This window comes from Temnothorax nylanderi, unplaced genomic scaffold (assembly GCF_030848795.1).
Source record: "Temnothorax nylanderi isolate EJ_2023f unplaced genomic scaffold, tnyl_v1.0 TNYL_tig0406_pilon, whole genome shotgun sequence".
Lineage (NCBI taxonomy): Eukaryota > Metazoa > Arthropoda > Insecta > Hymenoptera > Formicidae > Temnothorax > Temnothorax nylanderi.
This window is the reverse complement of record NW_027249468.1, coordinates 126,434-152,685: the sequence shown is the minus strand read 5'-3', so window position 1 is coordinate 152,685 and position 26,252 is coordinate 126,434. Positions and strand designations below refer to the sequence as shown.

At 35.0% G+C, this 26,252-nt stretch overlaps 5 protein-coding genes and 1 long non-coding RNA gene across 12 annotated transcripts; 4 read left to right on the top strand and 2 right to left on the bottom strand.

The window, feature by feature from the left end:
* Positions 1–151: 151 nt before the first annotated feature.
* On the top strand, positions 152–1,147 carry LOC139782355 (uncharacterized). The gene is made up of 2 exons (XR_011720862.1): positions 152–319; positions 448–1,147. It is a non-coding gene; the product is annotated as an uncharacterized lncRNA (long non-coding RNA).
* Positions 556–2,429, bottom strand: Crim (QVR superfamily protein crim). Its single transcript, XM_071721362.1, has 3 exons — positions 2,248–2,429; positions 2,010–2,144; positions 556–1,895 (listed from the first exon to the last, which is right to left on the bottom strand). The coding sequence occupies exons 1-3, from the start codon at positions 2,294–2,296 to the stop codon at positions 1,615–1,617; spliced, it is 465 nt and encodes a 154-aa protein (XP_071577463.1). The 5' UTR covers positions 2,297–2,429; the 3' UTR covers positions 556–1,614.
* Positions 2,430–4,150: 1,721 nt separating this feature from the next.
* Positions 4,151–6,769, top strand: LOC139782353 (uncharacterized). Of its 2 annotated transcripts, none has more exons than XM_071721361.1 (3): positions 4,151–4,490; positions 4,756–4,887; positions 5,000–6,769. In XM_071721361.1, the coding sequence occupies exons 1-3, from the start codon at positions 4,385–4,387 to the stop codon at positions 5,674–5,676; spliced, it is 915 nt and encodes a 304-aa protein (XP_071577462.1). In that variant the 5' UTR covers positions 4,151–4,384; the 3' UTR covers positions 5,677–6,769. The 2 variants fall into 2 exon arrangements, with proteins under 2 accessions (XP_071577462.1, XP_071577461.1); XM_071721360.1 differs by having other exon boundaries at positions 4,152–4,490; positions 4,988–6,769.
* LOC139782352 (uncharacterized) lies at positions 6,765–8,793 on the bottom strand. Its single transcript, XM_071721359.1, has 4 exons — positions 8,073–8,793; positions 7,771–7,984; positions 7,416–7,688; positions 6,765–7,240 (listed from the first exon to the last, which is right to left on the bottom strand). The coding sequence occupies exons 1-4, from the start codon at positions 8,471–8,473 to the stop codon at positions 6,893–6,895; spliced, it is 1,236 nt and encodes a 411-aa protein (XP_071577460.1). The 5' UTR covers positions 8,474–8,793; the 3' UTR covers positions 6,765–6,892.
* An 89-nt stretch (positions 8,794–8,882) lies between these two features.
* LOC139782349 (post-GPI attachment to proteins factor 6) lies at positions 8,883–15,669 on the top strand. 5 transcript variants are annotated; one of them, XM_071721348.1, is made up of 14 exons: positions 8,943–9,099; positions 9,174–9,285; positions 9,926–10,097; positions 10,391–10,604; positions 10,737–10,864; positions 11,177–11,460; positions 11,596–11,876; positions 12,046–12,174; positions 12,772–12,974; positions 13,521–13,678; positions 14,143–14,372; positions 14,701–14,895; positions 15,036–15,170; positions 15,450–15,669. In XM_071721348.1, the coding sequence occupies exons 3-14, from the start codon at positions 10,000–10,002 to the stop codon at positions 15,645–15,647; spliced, it is 2,253 nt and encodes a 750-aa protein (XP_071577449.1). In that variant the 5' UTR covers positions 8,943–9,099; positions 9,174–9,285; positions 9,926–9,999; the 3' UTR covers positions 15,648–15,669. The 5 variants fall into 5 exon arrangements, with proteins under 5 accessions (XP_071577452.1, XP_071577447.1, XP_071577449.1 ...); XM_071721346.1 differs by lacking the exon at positions 9,174–9,285 and having other exon boundaries at positions 8,885–9,099; XM_071721347.1 differs by having other exon boundaries at positions 8,943–9,176.
* Positions 15,670–15,980: 311 nt separating this feature from the next.
* Positions 15,981–26,245, top strand: Inos (Inositol-3-phosphate synthase). 2 transcript variants are annotated; one of them, XM_071721357.1, is made up of 10 exons: positions 15,981–16,462; positions 16,627–16,689; positions 16,771–16,955; positions 17,016–17,157; positions 18,686–18,858; positions 19,562–19,832; positions 21,330–21,584; positions 22,201–22,443; positions 23,032–23,140; positions 23,833–26,245. In XM_071721357.1, exons 4-10 carry the CDS (start codon positions 17,029–17,031, stop codon positions 24,210–24,212), a joined length of 1,560 nt encoding a protein of 519 aa, XP_071577458.1. In that variant the 5' UTR covers positions 15,981–16,462; positions 16,627–16,689; positions 16,771–16,955; positions 17,016–17,028; the 3' UTR covers positions 24,213–26,245. The 2 variants fall into 2 exon arrangements, with proteins under 2 accessions (XP_071577458.1, XP_071577457.1); XM_071721356.1 differs by having other exon boundaries at positions 15,982–16,462; positions 16,771–17,157.
* Positions 26,246–26,252: the final 7 nt, after the last annotated feature.

Genomic DNA, 26,252 nt, shown 5'->3' with positions numbered 1-26,252 from the left:
TTAATGCTAGGTCTACAATGCGAGTCGCAAAGTCGTGAGTCACAAGAATTGACCAATCACAATCGAATTTGAGGAGAATAATCGACTGTGATTGGTCAATTCTTGCGACTCACGACTTTGCGACTCCCATTGTAGAACCAGCATAAGTATATTCACTACCATACATACAAAAATCCTCTGATTGGTCCCGCCTAAAATAATGATGTTGCGCAGTACGGATCGGTGCAAACCACAAAAAAGGTTGAGTGAACATACCGATTATGTGGAACAGAGCTGTATTAGCATCTTGAGACATAAGACGGTCTTGAAATAAAAACCGGTAAATACCGGCCTACGCGATAGGTGTTTTAAGTCCTAAACCTTAGTCTAAAGTTAATTTAAACATTATTAACATTTAAAATTTTTTTTTTACACTTTCACCATTATATATTTCCCTAATTATAACAGATTTGGAGGACGGTGATATAGAGAATATAGGACCAAAGTTTTAGGCCTCCTTGAGTACATACTACAACGAATCCTGCAGTAGTGGCCGAGCACGGTTTCACGGCAAAATACTTTAAAGAAATATCGTTTATTTTATTTATAAAAAGTTATATAAAAAATGTATAATATATATTACTATCTAATACTAAAGCGGTAAATTTATATTTTACAGATAAGAAATATTTTTGCGAGACATGTCATTTAAATTTTCTTTGTCATCTGCTTCTACTATATTAATGGACGGCTTTGCGATATGTAACGATATTTCTATACATAAAACATGTTCACGCAATCTTCACATAAATAGATTTTGTTACATAGAAATAGTGATCAACAATATGTATAATTAATATACTAGTATATGTCATAAACGATTAAAGGATATTTTCAAAATTATAGGCCTGTTCGTTTTAGCTGAACTTTTTGCACGGCTCATCTTTCCTCTTTTTCTTTTCACGTTGGAGGGAAGAAAAAATATGAACCCTGCAAGAAGTTCAGTTAAAACGAACAGGCCTAATGTAACGTACATACTTTACAATACTAAATACAAGTGTATTTAGTCAATATTCGTGTGCATGCGCGCGTGTAATAAAACAAAATGTGGATGTATAAAAGCAGAGAAATTCAGTCATTTGAAATAAATGTACCCGGTACAATATTATTTTCGTCACTTAAAATTAAAACAAATAATACGCGCGGATAAAGAGATTCCGGTCATCAAAATATAATAACCAAATGGCAGGCGATAAATATTATTAATAAAACAATATCTAAATTTGCTCGCTCGGTATAGCACATAATAACTATACGTATATGTAGACAAATGTTAAATTTTTGTTATCTAAGCTCTGACATCGGTGTCGGAAAAGGCAACATGTGCATATTATATTGTGAGCGTGTGTTATGCGTACATACGTATGTATGCATGTATGTATGTGTGTATATATATAAAGCTTTTATCGATTTATATAACAGCTTCCCATTTTAAGATAATTATAATCTTAATATTTTTGTATTAAGGCTTTTGTGCGTTTAAATTTTTTAAATGCTGTAAACTTTAATGTATAAAAACTAAAATATTCATCTCGCCAGAAAATTCGTCTGTAAAATTCATTGTACGCAACAGCCTCAAGATATAAAATATTGTATAGCGATTTCCAAAGTTACCAATAATATTGAAACGGTCATAACTCCCGCACTGTTACATCTGTGATCGAAGTAACAGAAACACCAAGTGACTTCGTCGTAATAATCACGGTGAATATCCAATTGATGAATACTGTTATTGACGTAATGGCCTAATCGTACGTCTTTAGCAGCAGGTCTACAGCCTTCGTAATGATCCGCAGGAATATCCGTTCTAAAACTACGTACGGAGCTTAGACATTCGCGAGTAATGATTGTTTCCGCTGAAAAAAATGCACAATTACATACATATGCATTTGTATGTTTTATGTTGAGTGAAAATCTAGGTGGAAATTTTAACGAGTCATCTATGTAGTAAGCATAAAGTTACTGAATACCTCCTTTCCGTTCGATTATCTTTACACACTTGTCGTCGTACTCCGGGCAAGTTTCCCCCCAATACCATAACCAATTTAAGGGTGTTCCACATCCAGGATGATTACTGTTACATCTGTAACAGTACAAGCTGTTGCCTGCGACAAAAATAGTCTTATTATTTTAAAATAACATAGATATAAGAATAATCTGAAATGATTCAAAGCCACGCCCCAAGTTGTATCGAGTAAAATACTGTACCCTTTGCTAAAACGGTTAAGAGAAAGATTGTGAAGAATACTTGTTTCATCTTCTTCTTGTTAATGCACACTAACGAGAAACTTATTTCAAACTTTGTTTATATTATATACAATCTTGTTTATAACATGAGAGAAAAAACAGAAGCGTACCACTTCCCGTAGCACATGAGTGAGTACCATAGACCATAGACCACTATATAGTTGTGTAAAGGCCATCGCGCACACAAAATGCATAGCTTAGTATAAGCGTAGCATAAGACCGCTAAACCAATGAGCATCCAGTATAAAGTCGCCATATTAATTTACATAAGATGTAAAGCGGGGAGCACACACTTCTGCACAACGCATAATGCGTAAGCATAAGAAAATTGATTGGTCCATACACATGTACATAAGGAAACAAGACCAATCAATTTTCTTATGCTTACGCATTATGGCTGAGTTTCCACTGAGCGCGTCACGCGTCGCGTCATGTGTCGTTAACCAATCTGTGACATCCCGTCACAAATAATGTAATAAAATAAGATGTTTTGATTGGTCAACGACGAATAACGCGACGCGTGACGCGCTCAGTGGAAACTCAGCCTATGCGTTGTGCAGAAGTGTGTGCTCCCCGCTTAAATCATTGGTCCAGCTGTCTTATGCTATATGAGGTGCGTTCCGTTTCACGCATGACGCGCATAATGCATCGTCATTTATCCTTGTTGTTCACTGAATGTTATAAACAAGTATAAGTGAGCGATGCGTCATGCGTTCTCCTCAAATTTGACTATAATTGATCAATTTCTTACGAATTATGCTACGATACTATTAGTGCCCGTCTACGATAGGTGTTTTAAACCCTAAGCCCTAAGAAATTGACCAATCACGGTCAATTATTCTCCTCAAATTCAACTGTGATTGAACAATTTCTTGCTTGGGGCTTAAAACACCTATTGTAGACGGGCACTTATTGTGTACATTAGTGCTGGTCTACAACCTTGCTTTAAAGGATATTTAAGCTCTAAGCCGTAAGAAATTGACCAATGACAATGGAATGTGAGGAGAATACTCGACTGTGATTGGTCAATTTCTTAAGCCTTGTGTACACGATACTAGAAATCGGTCCGAGTTTCGGTTTAAGCCAATGAAACTGCTGCTTTTCTGTAAGAGCTGCCAGTTGATTGGCTTAAACCGAAACTCGGACCGATTTCTAGTATCGCGTACACAAGGCTTTACGGCTTAGAGCTTGAATACCCTTTACAGCAAGATTGTATAGAATAGCACTTATATGTTAAAGAAAGATAGAATGACACTTTCGGCACGAAAGCGTCCAAAGGGAATGCAGCCTTTGTGTGCGATGGCTCTTTTAATCGCATTGTAAACGCATCTTATATATTGGGAGCTTTCCACAGCAAGCGACACAAGTCGATACAAACGTCAAAACGTCGTTCTAGCATTGTGGACACAAAGGCCATCGCACACAAAATTGCATAGGCTGCATAAGCATAGCATAAGACCGCTGGACCACAATGAGCATCTTATGTAAATCAATATGGCGACTTTATGCTGGATGCTCATTGGTTTAGCGGTCTTATGCTACGCTTATGCTAAGCTATGCATTTTGTGTCCGATGGCCTTAACAAAGACAAAACGACACTTGTGTCGACTTGTGTCGCTTGCCAGGAAAGCTCCCATAATTGATTGGTCAATTGCCGAATTGTTTAAATGTGATTGGTCAATTTTTTCTCTGACCGAGATCTCGGAGCGCGATTTCTAGTATCGTGGACAGAAGATTTTAGATCCTGTCTGCGATTCACACTTGTTTATCTACACCTACACTTTCTGCACTTTCGAAATAATATCTGCTCCTTTATCATCTCGAATACATACATATATGTATATGTATGTATGGCTGCGTTCGGAAACACCTCTCGTGTGCACACTAACACACACCAACCGTTCGGAAATGCTCAGTGTGCACTCGCGTGAAGCCGTTCGAAAACCTACAGGGGAACACACCGAGTGCCACTAACCCACTCGACAAAAAAGCGGGCGGAGTCGGTGGAATCGGTGGCATGTGTTCGCTTGGCGCGTGTTGTTGACTTGTTTATAACCTATCATTAGTAAAGATTATTAGTATCGTAAAGCAAAAAATAATGAATAATAACATTACATTGATAAAAGGACGGCATCAAGTTGTAATGGCAGGAGATGTCCCGTTATTTAATTCTGATGGAAATCTACTCGTTCAAGATGTACAAGGTGAGTTGTTACATTGATATTCAAATCATATAAACAAAAATTATAAAGTTTGTATCCTTTCCTCATATTTTGCATCATATTATAAATTTAAAATAATTACAATATAATTGTTTTTTGTTAATATTGAAAGCAATAGTAACACAGCTCTTTCGCTTACAATTCTTCTAATTTTCAAAATCCTAATTTTGCATAAAAATTAAAGATTTTTTCACAATGCTCAATTATTGTATTGTTAGAGGAATGTAATTATTATTTCATTTTGCAGATAACAACATTTTCGTCGTGCCTGTATGTGAAGAAACAATAAAATTCTTCAACCTGCGATTGACTGAGGAGTCGTCCATACATAACAGTGACTCAGGCAATATTTGCATGACTGAACAACCTGAATCAATAGGTAAAAACTTTATTGTTTTTTTAAATGCTTTTTTACAAAGCAGAAAATAAATATTTTGTCATATTTAAAAAATATTAATGCGTCTATGTAATTTTTGCAGTCTCTTTTACAGCTCCTTCTGCAACTTCTTCTGCAGCTTCTGCAGCTTCTTCTACAGTTTCTTCTGCAACTTCTGCTGCAGCATGTTGGAAGGATGATAATGAAGTAAAATGTTTAATTCATCTTTGGCAAGACCATGAAAACCATTTTAAAACCATGAAGAGCCGGGATGTGTGGTCTTTAATAAGCAAGGATTTAATTAAGACTAATCCTGAATGGAAGCAAAAAACTCACATCCAGTGTGAAAATAAATGGAAGGATATCAAGAGAAAATATATGGAAACAAAGGATCACAATAATAAATCGGGGAATGATCCCAAAACTTGTAAGTTTTACGAAGATTTAGATGAAATTTTAGGCGAAAAGCCGTGTGTCAAGCCTGTTTCTCTTGCCTCTAATCTCAATAAAAGACACAGAACAATGATAAATTCTAAAGAGCAAAATGATTTCGACGAAATTTTTGGAGATTCTGAGTCATCGACAAGTCAAAGTGAAGAAGGTCTTCCGAAAACAAAAAAAAAGATGACTAGAGTTGAACGAGAGTTAAAAGATTGGTCCGCTGCTCTTCTTGCCGATGCACAAGTTCGTGAAGAGGCAAGAGAAAGACGCCACAAAGAAGTCATTGCTGAATCTAAGGTAGCAATTGATATCTATAAAGAAATGATGGGGAAACTTATTGATAAATTGTGATTTTGTATTTCCGTAATGATTGTACACTGCTCGTCATTAATTCTTTCCATTTCTTTAGCAAATTGATATAGGATATGTAACACATCTTATATAAATTTGCTAGGGAAATGGAACTAATAAATGATGGGCAGTGTACACCGCGCTTCAACGATTCGTTCTTCTAGCGACTTGATACGGGCTATATATAACACAAATTTCTTATAAAACTCGCTAAAGGAACGAATCGTTGACGTGCGCAGTGTACCACCTAAGTAGAAAACATTAATATTTAATAAACAAGTAAAACTTTAGTGTACGTTTCTTAAACATCGACATATATTATTTGCAATAATTAATATTAAAAATTAATGTTTTTTGCTTGGGCAGTTTTCCGGAATTATGTGATAATTACGGTTTAACTAAATATAAAATATAAGACATAAAATATAATATAAGACAGTTGGTTAGTGTTATAAGTGTTCTTGTATCTTTTCTTTATAGTAACTGTTGAAGTAAATGTAGATGTTTTTATATATATATATATATGCTACATTTGCTAGTCAAAGCGTCAATTATGTATCATGCAATGTACGCAGCATGATGAAAATGGAACAAAAAGAAAGCATATTATTGACTAATAAGATTATAGATATACTTAAATGATTTATTACATAATGCATAATTGATGCTCAAATGTTATGCACGAAAGACTGTGATGAAAAGATCCAAATGTTAACATATAAACTCCATATCTTAGGGTCTGGCTTTAAAATAAGTTTACTCACTTTTCACAATATCGTTTAACGGTCTGATTGATGTACCTTATAGATTATAAGCAATATTCATTTTATGTTTCTTGTTTCTCTTTTTACATTCTTAAATGTATATCGTTGTCTACTAAATGAATATAATTTAAAAGTATTTTAGTGAAGAGACATGTAATTTTTTTTTAATTTCTTGAGTTATGCATTTTTTATGACTGACGTTATGTATATTTTAGAAAGTCTGTATATCGCAAAGCAAGAATTTTTTATTTAAGTCCATGATATACGAAGCAATTATTAATATGTTCACGCATTATATATATAATATAAATAAAAAATACTCAATTGTTTTTTCATTGTACTTTTTTATTTTAATTCCAAACTAATTAAGTAATAATTAAATTAATAATTAAATTAATATAATTATTTATCAAAAATCAAATATACATATTTACATATAAGTATGTCACTATTTATGGAAGATTTTGTGCTAAGAGAGCTGTCAAATATTCGCGACGGGCTACTCCTCTTTGATCGTTTGGTAATCGATCAGGGATAACCTCCCTGCCTTCCTCATCCGCATTATCGTTGTTATCAGGATCCTGTTCCAAACCCTCTTCTATAAAATCACGTATGTCATCGTCACACCCTTCAAGGCAAACATTGTGAAGAACACAACAAGCTAAAATTACATATGGTATTAGATCGATACGACTCATATGTAAATATTTTAATCGTCGAAATCTTCCTTTTAATAGAGCAAAAGCCCTTTCAATGACTTGTCTCATTTTAGAAAGTTGTTGATTAAAATTTTTCTGTGCCTATAAAAAAAAGAAAAATTAATTAAAGCAACGTAGAAATCAAAGAAATTATATGTAAAACTAATAATATAAAATAAAATAAATTAATTTTTTTATATTAAGAACACAATTGTAAATAAAATGTATGTGTGTATGTGTGTGCGCGCGCGTGTGTGAAAAAATTAAGTTTTCTTACCTGAGCCATATTGCCTCTGTTAATATACGGAGCTAAACACCACGACAGTATTGGATAAGCTTTATCGCCAATAATTATTTCATTATTGGGAAAAAAATCATTTTCACTCTCCGTTACTGCATGCCATAGATCAGAGTTTCTGAAAATTCTGGCATCATGAACAGATCCAGAAAACCCTACGAAACAGTCTGTGAATATCATGTCTGCATCACAGACAGCTTGCAGCGTAATTGCATATTCCATTTTTCTTGTTCTATATGAAATAGAATCGACCTGAGAAAATAAGACATATTTTGAAGACTAGCAAAAAAGTTTAGAAGCGTTTTCTATAAATTATAAAAAGAACACAAGTTACCTTGGGTGCTGGGATAGGAACATGACATCCATCAATTGCTCCTATCACATCAGAAAGAGAGCCAGTTTGTGAAAAACGATATTTCACTATGTCTAAGCGATCACCTACAGGCCATTTTATAAACCTGTCCGCTAAGGTATTTAAGGAAGCCACAACTCTTCTCATAGAATCATGCAACATTGACTTGCTAATTCCAAACCGGTCAGATACAGATCTATAAAAAATAGAACCACGTGTTATTTTCTGTTAGCTAATTTAATACAAAAATTGAATGTGTTTCATAAACATTTACATAAACTTACCTAAATGAATCTGGAGTTGCAAGCAACCACAGAATTGACAATAACTGTGTTCGGACATCTAAAGTTGTTCTCCCAGTGTCTGCTCTTCTAATCAATTCAGGTGTCAATATTCGCTCCAAATTTTCGTATGTGTTTCTAGTCACACGAAAATGTTCCCTGAACTGTCTATTTGTGTAGTTATTTATTGTTATAGCAACATAGCCTTCAATTCTTGTAACACGATGTCTTAAATTTCTGCGACAGCGAATCCTTGTTGTAAGCGCATTGGCTTCTTGATTCCATCGGTCACAATCTTCATCACTGCTCTGCTCATACTGAAGGTTTTCAATTGCTGTTCTCAATAAATTGTGTCCACTTACTGTGGCAATTGCAAGGATGACATTTCGTCGACGCTCCTCCATTTTGTATACACATCAAATTCTTCTTCTTCTTCTATAAATTTGGATGGCCTTTCCCGTCCTTTATAATGGGGCTGGACAGGTTTTCTCGAAGTGAGGCTAACCGGCGTGGTCAAAGTGGCGATGGATCCAAAATCGACAAATTCCAAAAAGGACGCCCAAATCTTTATTGTCCGAGAGGGCACACAAAGGGTTTATCCTTTTCTTGGCTGTTTTCACAGTAAAAGAGCTAATTTTCCAGGCTTTTTTGCAAATTTTGCTAGAGCGCACGTAAGACACGTCTATCACGGATGTAGTACCAAGATGGCGTCCCACACCAAATTCTGTGAGAAGCGTTCGGCGACACTCGACACTCGAAGGCACACGGTTCCCCCACTACCTTTCCACCGAAACTCACCAACTCTCACGTTTCCGAACGCACCCTATACATTGTCATTTGGGAACCGAGAAATGCGCGTGAAACAAATATAACGTATTACTGTGAAGCAAAGACAGTGTTTTATATTTATTTTCTACGATTAATATATATGTTTGTGTCATGATTTCATCATGTTCTCCGGAACTTTGGAACTGTCCGACGTGTCGTCAAATTTCTATTTTACTCAACCTTTTGTTCGTTCTTTTTCCAAGTATGTTTATTCTTTCGCGAAAAATTAAGTTTATCGTTAATACGTTGCCTGTAATACTCTGCTCGAAATTCCAGAAAGTACTTATTTATTCAAATGCATTAAATATACTTATGTTGAATGAATAAATTGCTCGATATGAGAAAATACATAGAAAGTGGTCATTTTCAGAGAATTAGAAAAACGGAGGTTAGAAATTATATTTTGCTATTAAATTTGAATAAGCATTATATAGAGCGATCGATTATTGAATTTTTCCAAGTAACCTTCTTGCAAACCTTCCGTATCGATAAATTTTGATACGTTGATATCAAATCCTCTACTTCCACCCTTAATTTGAAATAGACAACGAAATAGAGAACAAATCGTTGCAAGGGATATGCGTGAGCTATCCATACCTATATAATTGTGATGCATCGAAACAGTTCGAAAACACTTCTCCTGTAAGATCATGTTTTCTTTATCTTTATGTATCCTTTTCCTTCGAGGAAGGTACAATTTCATTAATTTAACAAACACCGAAACACTTTTTAATTGTTTAAACTCTTTGGAGACTCTTTTTGAAAGATAAATTATCATTGGACGGTTGGAAGGCAATCAAAGAAAATAAACAAAATAGAATGAATTTATTTAGGAGAAAGCGTTGCTTTTTGCAAAGTGTAAATAACATCATAAACACAATAACAATAATTTGAATATGTTGAAAGTGATGAAAAAAAAAAGACAAAGGGATGGAGAGTTTTGCTTTATAATTTCGCAACTGCACCCTCTCCCACCCCCTTAATATAATGGGATATATTGATTAATGTGATCAACTTTTCGTTTATAGTGAGTCGCTGTGTAATACCACAGGCGAATCAAGAAGATCTGCTTCGCTCGTTCAAGAGCTATTCCGACGTGGCGATGTTTCATTATACAGTACCGAAGGAGGTATTTCGAGCTACGTGGCAATTTGCCGCTTTTATGGACGATCCCACGTGCCAGCCACGAAAAGTTTATATGTAAGTAATATTTTTTGTATGACTTGTCTGAAAACTTGTTATATATTTTATTTATGATGAATAATTGACTTGACGAGTGCTTTTAGAAGAGCGTGCAATTATAATATCCCACAATTTATCCATCTATTTTTCCATCTAGTTAGATTCTTTTATTAGGATAATTTGTTTAAAATCAATTATTACATCTTGTAAAATTCCATACTTTTCTAAAAGCACTCGTCAAGTATATTATTTATTTTAATTTATTATTTTTAATTATTTAATTAATCAAAGTTATTCCTTATAATTTTCAGACACGTCAAGTTTGGTAGTTATCCAGTAATCTCCACGAGTAATGGAATATTTTTAACAAACGAGTCTGCCAAGTGGAATGACGATATCGTAGTCATTACTACCGCTACTTATCAGCCAAAAAATGTAACGGTTGTTCCAGTATATGAGCCCCAACCCGGAGATTGGTTTGTGGCAGCTTATATGTCTTATTGGGACGAGAGAGTTCAGCAACAGGTATGTCGATCAGCCTTTTTATTGTTAGATGTGTACAATTATTATTACCTTAAATCGTTATAAATGAATTATTTTAACATCTAGGAAACACATGCAAAATCTACTTTATTATTCTCGCGACTCATGTTTCAGGGACTCGGACACAAATGTCGATACAGCATAGGTACGGTAGCGCTGTGGTCTCAAATAGATAATATTGAAAATATCCCCATTAATCGTCCAACGAGATTACGAACAACCGCAACGACAACATATTACAAGTAAATTAAGTCTTATTAAAATTATTATCTGTATTTATTATTTATTATATTTAATGTAAAATTTTCATTTCAAGCAGAGAAAAAATATGTATCTACGTGCTTTAAATTGCCATACATGTAGATGCCATTTAAATTACATTTTTCAAGTACGAGATAATCTGAAAATGTTATCGAGATCTAACTTAAAGTAAATGAAAAGACAAAAAATTCTGCAAAGAATGAATATGCCGCGCGCTATACTTTCCAGTGCCCACTTTACGTATATTTGCACAAAGTGCGAAACATTCACGTCAGTTATTTTTCCATTTATAGGATATATATTCCGTCAGGAATATTGAGTTTCCGTTTGTCAGTCTGGAACTGCACCTTTACGTTGCATAGTTTTCGTAATATTGATAAACTTTGTATCGAGGCTATGTACTTGAAGGGACGTGTTTTGCCAACGTCTAATCATTTTCATTCCACGGAATCTAAAACTCTTGCCTCAAATGCTAGTTACTCTTTCATAGAATCTTCTCCTTACGAAGATAGCTATTATTATTTATTGATTGTTTCGAGTAGCGTTACAGAGTTCAACGTCAAAGTCGATGTAACAGGTAATCTTTAGTAAATTTTATCATCTCGCTATATATTAGTCTGTACGTGTATGTTTATATACACGCGCGTGCGTGTGTGTAAAAAAAACAAAATAGACGAATGTAATGAAATAAATGTATAAACAATTATTTCAGAGTGTCCAATCAGATTGACAGCGGAGAGATCGTTTACTAAAGAATACATGGACATCGCTTCAAGTTTTAATTCCATAACGGGAACAAATACTTACGAGGAATTAATAAAACACAAGTGGTATTATAAAGAAACCAATGCTAGCAGATTTTACAATAGAGATGAATTTTACCGAGAAAAAGGCAAAAACGAGAAAAGTGAGACTGATAATCAATGTATACCGAGGTATCAATTGGTTCGTGTTAAACATGCGGAGACATTCTCAACCGTTTATCTTCTGCAGGTGATATATTATCTATTCTATTAATTCTAATATGCTACACATTTTTCTACGTACGTCGTATGGAACGATATTAACGATTGGAAAATCATATTTCTGAAATCATTGTTCATGTATGATATTGATTGTTATTCATAATAACAATCTCTGTATTATCATCGGTATATTTTAGGGAAAGGAATGGTTAAGTTCGAGGCTAATATTAACTGATTTAGTCCCGATGATGACGCAGTTTGATATTTTGCCGTTGATAGATATCGGTGGTACGCTTGACATCGGTGTACGTCTGGAAGTAAAAAAGGTAAGAGTTTCAAAATATTAAATTTTTTTTACTTTTAATTCGCTTTTTATTTTATATTATCTTTTATTTAATATATTTACTATTTCCATCAATCCATTATTTTGTATGCGTTAAATACAATGAAAAAAGATTGTTTATTAACGTTTGTTTCTCCTTCAAATCTTTTTTTGCTCTTTTGGCGTATGGTCGCGTAGTCATCTCTCTCTATATAGGTACATATACACATTGCACACAGGTACATATAAAACCAACAAGTTTTTTTATTTTCTCTTCAACTTGACCAGGACCGTGCATTTTTGCTATTGTAAACTTTTCCCTCAATCTTCACTCGCTTCACTTCTGATTGCACCGAAATTTGGAATAGAGGAATTTGATTGTAACGATAGAACAATGCGATAAGAGAAATTGTTTAATTTAGTGTAGAAAATATTAGCTATTTGAAAGTGAGAGACGTGATATCGCGTTCCATATATAGGGCGGAAGTAAATTTAATAGCCGGGTGTGTTTCAAATTAGAGGAAAAAAGTTTTGCTTAAAATGGTTCGAGACCGAATTTCGAAATCGAACGTTGGATTGTATACTTCTGTAATCCTTTTAGCTGCCGTCGACACAATCGGTCTTGGTAACGATGTGCGTTCAACGAGGTCGTATACCCAAACTGGAAAACCGCCATTCTTGTCAAAATGGAACTTTAGCGATAAATTTGTCATCGTTAAACAAACGCAACGCAAGTTTATTAATAGCGTATCCACAACCAGGCACATGGTACATTATTATTCTTGCTGCGTGTTATAATTATGGGTAAGTAAGTTCTAACTGAAAATATTTGATTATGATAGATGCACACACACACACACACACACACACACACACACACACACACAAAGATTGAAAATGTGTTAAACATACAAAATAATTTACTTCTCTCTTCCATTCGTTCCTTTTCTTTTATCATCGGCATTATATAATTATGATTATACAAGCGTAGTAGTAAACTTTAGTAAATAGAAAATAAATGAAACAGAAATAAGCTGCTACGTGTGGAATCTTGTTTTTACATTAAAAAAACGACAATAACAACATTTATATCCTAAGGAAAATTGCTTCAACCTGAATCTGACTCTTGTTCAAGTTATTCGAGCTATTCAATTTGAATAAGCTGAGATATGAAATTAAAAATTCAAAAAATTGTAGAAAGGATTGCGTGTGTCCTATCGAATAATTGGATAGGGAAACTTTAACGCGCGAGATTGATCAACGACGATCGAATAGGAAGTAATATTTTAATTTGGTATACACAACGTATATAGTACTGTATATAACGTGATATTTTATGTCCTCGTATAGTACACCTGTACGCTGTCAAATCGAAAAAATGTCAATACTACTGAACATACATACCGGAAAGTGTACATTTTCTGACCAAAGTCCTTGCGGTAATCACGGCATTTGTCAAGAAATTCAAAAGAACATCCTTCATTATGCGACGTGCAATTGTTTTAAAGGTAACATTATTTTAACATAACTTTATGCACCATTGATAGTACTTATAAATTTACTACACCGAATTACAATTAAATATAATTAAATGGAATATTTTAATCGTAATGCCAACAGATTTCGATTCACTCAATTTTTTAATTCTATACAAAATACACACGCACGCGCGCACGCACGCACGTATGCACACACGAACAAAAGGCATCCTATACATTTATACTTTCTCAAAAAGTGTCTGATTTTGAAGTATAAAATAAAATTTACTTCAGTGACCGAAGCAAGTTAAAGTTGTGAGACGAGAGGCGTCGCGTTTCGTTTAAAAACAAAATTTATGCGATTAAAAATGCACGAATCAAAAAGATTTGAATTATACAAAATTGTGCGCGCAAACTCACAAAGATCTGAATTATATATAGATTATGTGAGCACGCAAACTATATAAGCTTCCGCTAACATTTCAATTACTCAGGTTACACAGGATGGGATTGCACCGATATTTCGAGTACCGTATCCGCTATTTCTCTCATTAGTGCCATTCTGCTCGTCACGAGCAATATCTTTTTCGTACCAGCCATATATATAGCCGTAAAACGAAAGCTATATGCGGAAGGGCTGGTGTACTTGGTTACCATGCTGTTCTCGTCTTTGTATCACGCCTGTGATCAAAGTGACGGACAATTTTGCGTTACAAAGTACGAGGTATGTCTACAAATTTTTCTTTATTTTTATCAAGTCACGAATTTACATCCCGTTTATAATTACGCTCTATAAAAAAAATCAAATTCTTGTATCATATAGATTTTATTAAAATGAGAGAAACTATTATTTTTATTATATTTAATAAATAATAATTAAGGAAAGTTTTTATACGTAAATTTTTACAAACACGTACACACACACACACATATGCATGCATGCACACACATTTTAATCTAATCTAAAGAGAATTAATTTCAACTTAATTACTAAAATTGACAAGACATCTTTCAGTAAGTCATATTTATGACATGATATATTTATTTGGTAGATTTTACAATACAGCGACTTTTTTTCGAGTATCTTGGCATTTTGGGTGACATTGGTAGCAATGGCGGAATTACCGATTGCTTTTGTACCATTGTGCCATATGACGGGAGTGTTTATAATCACTTTTGGGATGCAAATTGACAGAATGTGTTTAATCGGTACCGCAATACCGCTATCATTGGGTATCGTCATACCGGTAAATCTAAAATAATTTTTGTTAATCTAGGGTGATTTTACACAAAAGAAAGAATGTTGGTAAATAAAGATGAATATTCTTTTATATATTATATTTTACATTGAGGATTGACAGGTATAAAAGCGCAGCTTCCGTTACAGATTTTTACACATACTTACCGGATTTTTCAATCCAAGAAATGCAAAAAACCAAGCAAAAGGATACTATTAGGTTTGCTCTTTGCTATTACAGGTTTATTACTTTACTCTTTCATTGAAACGGAGAAAAACTATCAAGTACGTATATATTTACAACACGTATATATCTTACAAAACCATGCACGTGAATGAGATGCAAATATATCTCGCGTTATATCGAATTGGATAAAAAGTTGAAAAATTTGAAGCTTTAAATTTCACGAGTGGTAAAAGATTTTTAAGGGTTAACGCATTTTATTCTAGGAATTAATTTTGTTTTGTTCACACTAAAGCAGATTTCATTATTGAATCATAAATGGCGTAAAGTATATTATTTTCTTCTTTCAGAAACCTTATTTCTCATTTTCTTTGTTGCAGTACGTTCACAGTGTTTGGCACATTATCATGGCGATATCGCTAATATTCCTGTTGCCACCGGCAAAATCGAAACACCCTACATCATTGACAAATACTTCATTCAATGATGATAGCGAATCATGGAATTGGAAAGAGTCTTATAGGATCCCTACATTTACGATAATTGATCAGGAAAATCCAACGATCGCGTCAAATTAATATATCATGTCTATGAAACAGAGTTTCGAATTCTTCTTTCTCCTCTCTTCCCCTGCTTCCCTAGCCCTACTGCCCTAGTGGTATGTACATTGATTGATATATATATATATGGCTGCGTTCGGAAACGTCACCCGGGTACACACGGGTATACTCCCTTCTCCTTCTAACTCGCTGAGATAGAAAGAGAAGGGAGTATACTCGTGTGCACTCGGGTGACGTTTTCGAACGCAGCCATATATATATATATATATATATAAAATAAAAGATGCGCGCGCGCAAATATTCTTGTAGTGTCGCACGTTTCTGCAAGAGGTCTCCATAATCGCATCCCTCCATGTGCTCCCCATCCCTCTTTCGACTTTCGAGTCTTTCGACCCCCTGCAATGCCCACACAATCCAATCCAACACGCCAACACCACGTTCGAGTTCGAGAGGCCATCGACTTGCGCGTCGATCACCGTCGATACGACATACGAGTCATACGACGCAACGACCAGCGATTAAGCGTCAGTTGCGCGGTTGCGCCGCATTTACGTTTTGGCAGTCGTCGGTTCGGTGGTCGTCGGCGTCGGCGTCGTCGCGAAGGAAGGCTCGACCGAGCGTATAATCTCTATCTCTGTGACTCGTGTATCTGTGTTTGCCCGGCTCTCTGGCGGCCCTCTGGTTCTCTTTTCCGCTCGCTGACTTGGCCCGTTCGCCGCCGTCGGCCGTCGGCCGTCTCTCACCCTCGACGGCCTCGACTTGCTCATTCGACTGTGCGGTGTGCGTTCGCGAATCGCGCGCGCGAATATCAATTGATCAATTGGTAAATTTTGGTGAGTTTCGAATTTCCGATACTATGTACGTGGAAAGGACGTTGTTTAGATTTTTTTCAACAAGGCTTAAAGATCGTTTTTGCCATTTTGCCGCACGTCTGAAAGAGACTCGAGACTCGAGACTCGAGATGACCTAAGTAATTGTTTATCGTTAATCTTCCTAGACGACCTAGACGATTAGATTCGAGACGATTCTTCCGTGCCCGCGCGTGTGCACGCGCTTAAAGGTGAGGGTCATAACGCGGTGAGGGAATAATAACAATATATCCGAATTTGAACCTAACCGACAGTGTCTGCCGGCCGGTCAGTTTCCAGAAGCAGCGATTCTCCTCGCCTGGGCCTGTGTCAGAAAGGACTAAAGGAGATTTGCCAGCGCCCGACGGCTCGGACGCTCGATCCTTGATCCTCCATCCTCGATTCTCAAGGGTACCGCGGTAACCGCGGAGTCAACCGGAGTACTCGACGGCGTACTTGAGCTTGCGCCTCGTACCTCGTACGTGTCGACGTGTTGACGCGTTGCCCGTTTGTTCGCCACGTGTTATATATTCCGCAGATTTACCTGAAGAATGGCCAACTTGAAGGTTCGCGTCAACTCGCCAAAGGTGCGCTACTCGGAGGACTTTATCGAGGCGGAGTACGAATATCAGACGACTAGGGTGACTGAGAGTGACGGGAACGATCGCGAAACTTACACGGTGAGAATCCGTTTATCGGCTCATCGATTCTCTCATCCGTCTATCCCCGTCTATCCGTCCGTCCATCTGCCCATCTATCCATCTATGGGTCCGCCCAGTTGTTGAGTTGTTTCCAGAGTGTGTTGTCTCACTAATGCTCGTGCCGCCACGCCGCCGGCTAGACGGCTGATCGATATCGGCCCGAGATCTGCCCGAGAGCTCTCTAGGCTTATACTTATAATTTAAAATAAAATGATCGACGAAACTTTCCGCCCTTTCGTCACTGTAACGGTCCTTTATTGTACACATGTATGTATATATGCATAAACCAAACGAAAAGATGCAGAATAATCTTTTAATGATATAAATTCTTCTTTTTTCTAATATATTAAGTATGTAGAACCGTCTGTTTCATAGTAAGGATGTGGATGTCGAGGCCATCGTATATGTTATGCGTCTCAAATTCGAACGAAGCGATCGAAAAATGGAGTTTTCTCGCGAATTAGATTTTAAAAAATCAAACCGGTAACAAGATCGATATAATATGAACTAGATTCGCCAGTTAATTTGTACAAATGAAATTTACTTTGACACAATTTCAATTTAAAATTTAAATATTACGAAAATGCATGGTGGATGTAGGTTGGTAAGAAATTGAAAACGTGCATACAAATAATGATCTTTCAAATACTTTCGTTGAAAAGATATGTAATAAGTAGTATATGACGACATGGCGAAGAGGAATCTGTAATTCTGTATAGTTGAAAGGACATTTCGGTCCTTCGCGCGCGACAGCCGTGTGTGCACGCGCGTGCCACGCACAAAATTCAGCTCTTCGTCGATTACACTTAGTTTTCGCAAATTATGCCTTGCATTTAGGTTTATACGTTTGTTTCTCATGCACTTTCTTGCAACTTTATAAGTCTTCTCTTTCTCTCTTTTTGACACTTGTCATAGATAACGTCTCAAGTTGATCATAAAGTTTGTTTTGTTTCTTTTGTCGCGTTAGGAAGATCCGTGTGTTGAGAAAAAGCGAGTGTTGCTTACATATCATCCTTTGAATGTTATACATAATAAACCTTGATATGTATCGGGCATATGTAAGCGGCATTGTTGAGTGAGATTGCGTTCTAGATCACTCTAGAAAGTCTCCGTGAAGTCGGCCCTTGCAAGCTCGTACGTATACGGTCTCTCTCTCTCTCCCTCTCTCTCTCTCTCTCTCTCTCACTCACACACACACACACGCGCGCGCGCATAGCCATATATTTATCCATATATCGCGTATCTACATATCCGTATAAACTATATCCACTGCACTGGATCGTTAAAGACTGCATTATAGGTATTATAAGGAATTTTAACACATTATCAACGATATAATTTCGATATTGATAAGTATAGAGAGATATACGATAAAATACATCCGCGCGCATTCCTTTCTTTCTCGATACTAAGTCCATGAAAAAATGAGAAATGCGTTACATTTTTGAAGAATACGAAACAATTTTGAAATATATTGCTTTAATTGCATGGATTATTCATTGTGCAGGTAACACCTACGTCGACGAAATTGCTCATCAGGACCATGATTCGAGTCCCAAAGCTAGGGCTGATGCTAGTGGGCTGGGGTGGCAACAACGGTAGCACTGTGACAGCAGCTTTGCTGGCGAACAAGCTTAAATTATCATGGGAGACGAAAGAAGGTGTGAAAACTGCCAACTGGTACGTCTTTATTTATCCATTATGTGACGAGCGGACTTGAAAGCAGGATATCGAGCACCATGTCGTCTTCTTATAGGCCAGTTAATGAAAACTTGAAAGATGAAAGCTATATATAATATAAGAGAATTAAACGTGTATAAGATTTTCGAGTTTTTTACGTCTACCTTGCGTATCTATTATCCGTTTTATTTATTCGAGATTGATATCATTCTTTTCACAAAGCCTTTTCAAAGGAATAAATAATTGTAATTTTTGTTTAATTAATATTCTTATAAATTAATTTTAACACGGGAGGAATCTATATTATCGCGTTATATATATATATATATAATTATATATATTTATACTACATATTGGTTGTGTAGTTGTGAAAAGGATATCTTTGTGATTATAATGTAAAAAATAAAATTGAAATAGAGAGAGAGACAGAGAGAGAGAGAGAGAGAGAGAGAGAGAGAGAGAGAGAGAGAGAGAGAGAGTTTATACTTACTCATACAGATTCATCGTCTTTCTGCGTACACCGCGCGACCTCAAACTACCCTGTATTAATCTTATATGATTATCGATTCGAGCTTGTGTCGCGTCACACCTACTACAATTTCCCCAATTTCTATCGTCTTTTCTTCTTGCGTGCAACTTGATTGTTTTTTCATTACTTTCTCTAGACCACTTTTCTAGTCCATTTTTATTATGTGCGTTTTAGGTACGGTTCCCTGACGCAAGCGTCTACCGTGAAATTAGGCAGAAGAGTCAAAGGAGAAGAAGTTTATGTACCCATTTCCAGTATGCTGCCTATGGTAAATCCGGATGACATCGAAATCGACGGCTGGGATATATCGGATGTAAACCTTGCGGAAGCCATGACGCGTGCCAGAGTGCTGGATGTAAACCTGCAGGTGCAGTTACGGCCCTACATGACGCACATGCGACCCAGGAGGAGTATATACTATCCCGATTTCATCGCTTCGAATCAGGTAATTATATAGTTTTTCGATTAAATTCAACGTTGCCTGCCAACGACATACGCGCGAAATTGATCCTTGACAATCTGAGAGTAATCCAAGAAAATTGCCGCATAAAAAACCTTCAGTTTTCTTACATACAATATGAGCTTTCGTCCATCTCTCGTTGAAAATTCAACAATTTAATTATCTAATTATTTAAGCAATAGTAAAATGCAAAATCTAATTAATCTGACTAATTTATGTAAAATTATCATCTTCAGTTTTCTTACGAATGTACGTTGATTTCTCATTTCCTTAGGCAGCATTGGAGCAAATTCACAAAACTTGCTCTTTACTTTAACATTTATTTTGCAAATTATATTTCCACTGCGCTAAATTTGTTTCAAATTTTCAAGAAACATAATTATAACGAAAAGAATTTATCAGAATTGTTATCGTCAGGGATCTAATACTATGGAATTTTTAATTTCGTTAAGTTTAGATTCGTATACGGTGTGATTCGAAAAAACCCTATTGTCCCGCAAATGTCAGATTCCTGATTCGATTCGATTCTGAGACGATTTTTTTCTGTGATAAAATTGTCGCCGAAGCTTAGTTTTCGAGTTGTAAAAGGAAATAATTATACCTACCGAGAGTACCGAGGAGGTAGGCAGGGGCGGCGAGACAGCTGATCACACCAGGCGCCTCATTCCTCGCCTTCGCGAGCCGATCATTTTCGCGTCGACGCGACAAAAAATTATCGGTATACCATGTCATTATCCTACCTCCCGTACTCTCGGCCCGTAATAAGGTAACTATTTCTTTTTATAACTCGAAAACTATAAGCTTCGACGAAAATTTTGCTACGGAAAAAATCGTCTCAAAATCGAGTGAGAAATTTGAATTTTTTGGGACAATAATCAAATCACCCTGTATATATTATATATATATAAAAGAAAGCTGAAAATGTGTGTGGCCAAAAATCCATTACTACGTTATAGGTATACATATAGATATATAATTTTTATAACTTATTTTTATTTGAAATTTGTATAAAGAAATGAATTATCGTTGTGGATTGTGCCACATTATATATGTACCTATTTTCTTGGAGATAAGATAGACGAAAAATCATTATATGCAAGAAAATTAAAGGTAAAAATGCGTCAAAATCCATAGATTATATAATTAGATTTTATAATATGTTATTTATAATTTAAGAAGCTAAATTATATTGTTAGCTTTTCAAGACGGAAAATCATTATATGGTACCACGTAAGAAAACTGAAGGTGACAACACGTTCAGCTGTGAGACAAGAGGTATCGATAATTTTCAATGTTTTCTCTCAATATTCTATAAATATTACTATAAGGAGTAAGAAATTATAAAATTATGTTTGTATTGTGACGATATACAAATCTTTAAATTTAATTTGAAAAAGATGTGCACATATATGACACGCGCGCGCACGCGACACGCACACGTAGTATGTATAACAATAAATATTTGCGATTATGCTCACAAAGGGCAAAAGGGCAAATAACATCATCGTGGGTACCAAGGCCGAGCAACTCAACTTGATTCGCAATGACATAGCGCGGTTCAAAACTGCAAAGGGTCTTGACCGAGTCATTGTCCTATGGACCGCGAGTACTGAAAGATTCTCGGAGATCATAACAGGCGTCAATGATACAGCCGACAATCTGTTGAAGGCAATCGAGGAAGATCACTCGGAGATCAGTCCCAGCACAATGTTCGCTGTGGCAGCGGCTCTAGAAGGAGTATGAACAAGTTTGAAATATATATGATTTATTCCTCTTTTTTATAGAAAGAAAGAAAAAGAGATGGTTTTCCAAATTATTATTTAATAGAGGCATCACAGTGTTATGCCAGTATAGGGCAGGTTACAGTTATATTTTCCAGAGAATTTTACTGGATTAACGAAAGACAGAGAGACGATCAGTTCGATAAACCGATTTAATAATGATAATAGTATTTAATAATAAAAACGAATAGTTTAATAATAATAATAATAATAATTAATAATGGAAGGGAAAAAATTAGATATAATTTTGAATTATTCTTTGTTAGGTGAAAACATATTTCTGGAAATATATTGTCAAATGATAATAACTATTACTAGTAAAGTAATTAATAATATTCGGTAATAATTGAGAATTATTACCAAGTACTTCCCCGCAAGTTTTTTTTCTTTACACAATTACATCTTACTCTTTTCTCTTACGTGTTCTCTCATAAACTAATTATAAAACTGTACGTGTACGTATTCTTTCTCTCTATTTGCGTGCATTTATGTGAAACTTGTTAGTACGACTAAAAGTGGTGGTGGTGGGCGGAAGTGTAGGCTTTTTTTATATATTTAAACAATTTTTCCAGTGTACTTACATCAATGGATCGCCGCAAAACACTTTTGTACCGGGTGCCCTTGAACTAGCCAAGAGGCAGAAGACATTCGTCGGCGGCGATGATTTCAAATCCGGTCAGACAAAGCTCAAGTCCGTGCTTGTGGATTTCCTGGTATCGGCCGGTATAAAGCCGGTATCGATTGTCAGTTACAACCATTTAGGGAACAACGATGGATACAATCTATCCGCGCCACAACAATTTCGTTCAAAAGAGGTAGATATATGATGTAAAGAAGAAAAATAATTGACTCTTATACATCAACGTTAAATCTCTTATACATATAACTAAAGATACGAAAACTTTCCTTATATAAGAGTTGCTATATTTTTAAGTGCTTATCTATATGTCTGCATTTAAAACATTTATTCTTCTCAAAATCGTGCGTGCATATGTGAATACTAAGAGCTGAATGCTAATGAGTTTATATCTATTATACATAATACTATCTACATTTATATATATATCGCTTATTTACTACCACAATGACATAACTCAAAAATTGTCACTTGAACTGTTTCTGAAAAGAAGGATGAAAATTCAATACACTGAATAAAGAGCTAATATATATAGCTAGATATTTTTGTTCCTCTACAATCAGTTATTGCACCAAAATCGCATTTAAAAGTATAATATTAAAAATTTTAATGATTTAAATTAAAACATTCAAACTTATTTTTTGGAAAATTTTGTTTTCTGAGTCATTGTTGTAGCAAATGAGCGACACACACACACACACACATCATATAGTAAATTTCGTATCGCACAATATCTTCATACATTTATAATCAATCCGATATACAGATCTCCAAAAGTAACGTTGTGGACGATATGGTGACATCCAACAAGATTCTTTACAAGCCCGGAGAGAAGCCGGGCCACTGTGTTGTCATTAAATATGTTCCTTACGTTGGTAAGTTCTTATCTTTGGTATGTCAATATCTATCACAATAACGTGTTTCGCGTATCAAGTATAAGTAATTTATCAAAAACTCCATTTAAAATATTATATATGTATGCGCGTGCATACGTGCGTGTATCGGCACTTGATTATGTAATACATATATATATATATATATATATATATATATATATCCTAAAGCAAAACTATTTGATCAGAGATATTACATAACTTTCTGTTGCAATATTTTTAATTCTGCAACCGTACATGCATGGGTCGTTTGCGTCCTCGGCATTTTGACTATGCAGGTATTTTCCAAAGGTTCAACGATTAAATTAACAATTACAAAATTAATTTTATAATATTATTATTGTTTAAACTTATAGTTGAGATTTCAAGGAACACCTATGAATGTTTGGTAGTTTTAGGTTGTTTAATATGCCGCGGACGCGCAAACCATATACTACCGTTAGTGGGTGCCGAAAAGAATGGTTGCGGGGTTAAAATTCTTCGAGTTCTCAGAACGTTTAAAATACTTAAAATTCTCAAGTTTCTTAAAAAGATTCCTTACAACTCAAAAATCTTTAAAACGCTTGAAATTGTTGAAAAAAATTGATAAAATGTTTAAAATCTTTGAAAAATGGAATTTCTCAAATTTTTACAAAAATTTCTCTTTATATTTATTTTATTTACATCTTTCCTAGGTGACAGCAAGAGAGCCATGGATGAGTACACTTCCGAAATCATGCTAGGCGGTCACAACACCATCGTGATCCATAATACATGTGAGGATTCGCTTCTCGCGACTCCTATCATTCTCGACCTTGTCATTTTAGCCGAACTCTGCTCTCGTATCACTTTTAAAAGGGCGGATTCGGACGATGACGAAGAATTTTCCGGTTTCCACAGTGTACTTTCTATTTTGTCGTATCTCTGCAAGGCCCCACTGGTGCCCCACGGGACTCCGGTGGTAAACGCCTTGTTTCGACAACGGGCTGCCATCGAAAACATCTTACGAGCTTGCTTGTCATTGCCACCGGAGGACAACATGCTGCTTGAACATAAAGTCATTTTTAAGATTTAAAGAGGCACAGGGACGAGATGAGACGAGGGAGGAAGAGATAGGGAGTAGGGGATAAGGGATAGGAAGAGGGAAAAGAAAAAAAGAAAGGAAGGAAATGTGGGTGAGATAGGGGTGATGAACAGGTGTGTATAAAGAGTGATAATGAAAACTTGGCCACGTTTGTTGTCACAAAGGATCAGATTGGTAGTAAGTCTTTTTTTAGTTTGATTTCTCCACTCTCTTTAAATATCAAACACTCGATATAAAAGAGAGTACGCACACGGTGCTGTGTCACTTGAGACTACGAAGGGGGCGAGGGAATGGCGGAATCTTGAGGACTAATTTTCTAATTTTATCGACGGGCTACGAACAAATCAATTTTGATATAAAAATGTTAATTGCGTTAACGTCAACAAAATTATTAACATTATAATAAGCATGTACATATATTTTCGAGCATTTTCAGAATATTATACATATATTATAGTTAAATTATCTTTCGTCGAGTAATATTAATATTATAACCAAGTTATTTTTAGTTTCAAATTGTCAATTATTAAAATTAAAATTAAATTAACCGTTAATAATACGTATAAAATTATTTTTTTTTTTTATAACAGGTCAACGTTCTTTTCGACTTCAATAGTTGATTTATAATGTAATCGATCAATTACTTTTAATCAACTCATCAAAAAACTGATATATTTATACATACATTGATCGATTATTTAATCGATCAAATTAATTCCTGTAAATTTAATTTTGAAAGAGAAATTTTGAATAAATATAATTATTAATACACACACACACACGCACACGATATTGTGTGTGCGTGTAAATGTGAGATAATTAAGGCTATATATAATTTAAATAATGAGTTGCAATTCGCATATGAATAATTGGTAGATAATTGAAAGATACATTTCATTAAGCAGATATATAGTATCATGGAATCAAATAGATTCATCAAATAGAGATTGATTAAAAAGAGAAATATTTTTCAAGGCCCGCCTTTCCCTCGAATCATAATTTATGTATATTAAAAAGTAGATATACATATATGTTCCGCTCGAGTACTCTCTGGAATAGAATAAAACTTCTCAATTGATATCGTGTATGTTATTATAATTCATCTCATTCTATCTCATGACAAAATTAAATGTTTAAAAATCGTTCAAAAAGCTCTATTTTTATAGACACGTTATTAATTCCTCAAAGAATTTTAATAATTATATTTGATATAATATTATACGTTACCCTTATATTATTATTATCGTTATTATTAATCGTATAATTTCTTTATACTTTGTATTGTCAATCCATAATATATATATATATATATATATATATATATATATAATAGCTTTACGGCATTATCGTTATTACATATCATCATCATCATCATCATGGTAGTTGTCGTCATTCTATGATATTGTAAATACATACAATATGAGATTTACATGCGATAACACTGCAGTGTTTCGTATCATCCATATCATTCTCCTCAAATTACATATATCGCTCATTGCTACAACAATGACATAACTCAAAAATTGTCATTTTTTAATTGTTTGCAAAAGAAGGGTAAAAATTCAATACACTGAATGAAGCGCTAATATATATATGTACATGTATTCCTCTACAATCAGTTATTGCATCAAAATCGCATTTAAAAGTATATAATATTAAAAATTTTAATGATTTAAATTAAAACATTCAAACTTCTTTTTTGGAAAAGTTTGTTTTCTGAGTTATGTCATTGTTGTAGCAAAAATGAGCGATATATATTTTTTCTAACATTCCAACATCGGCGGCGTGTGGCGAAAAAATCTGTTGAGATTGTTTGATGCTTTATGATACGCACGCGGTATGGCGGTACTTAAGAATAAAGCAACAATTGGAAACAGCTCTAGCGATTATGTCGACAATAACGCGAGAGATTCTCCACACTGCTCCACACACGATCAAGAATAATACGAATGCTTGGACCTGAATTTTCACGCGGATACAGTGTATTCTATTTTGTGGCAAATAAGATATGTTAAAATCTTCAACTATGTT

Bases quoted from the DNA above. Each gene is read 5' to 3' on its own strand.
- Crim (XM_071721362.1), bottom strand. From the start codon at position 2,296: ATGAAACAAGTATTCTTCACAATCTTTCTCTTAACCGTTTTAGCAAAG. The intron at 2,145-2,247 runs GTACAGTATTTT...TTTTTGTCGCAG, and splicing joins CTTAACCGTTTTAGCAAAGG to GCAACAGCTTGTACTGTTAC. The intron at 1,896-2,009 runs GTATTCAGTAAC...CATTTTTTTCAG, and splicing joins GATAATCGAACGGAAAGGAG to CGGAAACAATCATTACTCGC.
- LOC139782353 (XM_071721360.1), top strand. From the start codon at position 4,385: ATGAATAATAACATTACATTGATAAAAGGACGGCATCAAGTTGTAATG. The intron at 4,491-4,755 runs GTGAGTTGTTAC...TTCATTTTGCAG, and splicing joins ACTCGTTCAAGATGTACAAG to ATAACAACATTTTCGTCGTG. The intron at 4,888-4,987 runs GTAAAAACTTTA...TAATTTTTGCAG, and splicing joins TGAACAACCTGAATCAATAG to TCTCTTTTACAGCTCCTTCT.
- LOC139782352 (XM_071721359.1), bottom strand. From the start codon at position 8,473: ATGGAGGAGCGTCGACGAAATGTCATCCTTGCAATTGCCACAGTAAGT. The intron at 7,689-7,770 runs GTAACTTGTGTT...TTATTTTCTCAG, and splicing joins TTCCTATCCCAGCACCCAAG to GTCGATTCTATTTCATATAG. The intron at 7,241-7,415 runs GTAAGAAAACTT...TTTTTTTTATAG, and splicing joins ACAGAGGCAATATGGCTCAG to GCACAGAAAAATTTTAATCA.
- LOC139782349 (XM_071721346.1), top strand. From the start codon at position 9,009: ATGATTTCATCATGTTCTCCGGAACTTTGGAACTGTCCGACGTGTCGT. The intron at 14,373-14,700 runs GTATGTCTACAA...TTTATTTGGTAG, and splicing joins TTTGCGTTACAAAGTACGAG to ATTTTACAATACAGCGACTT. The intron at 14,896-15,035 runs GTAAATCTAAAA...CTTCCGTTACAG, and splicing joins CATTGGGTATCGTCATACCG to ATTTTTACACATACTTACCG.
- Inos (XM_071721357.1), top strand. From the start codon at position 17,029: ATGGCCAACTTGAAGGTTCGCGTCAACTCGCCAAAGGTGCGCTACTCG. The intron at 18,859-19,561 runs GTACGTCTTTAT...TGTGCGTTTTAG, and splicing joins GGTGTGAAAACTGCCAACTG to GTACGGTTCCCTGACGCAAG. The intron at 23,141-23,832 runs GTAAGTTCTTAT...CATCTTTCCTAG, and splicing joins TAAATATGTTCCTTACGTTG to GTGACAGCAAGAGAGCCATG.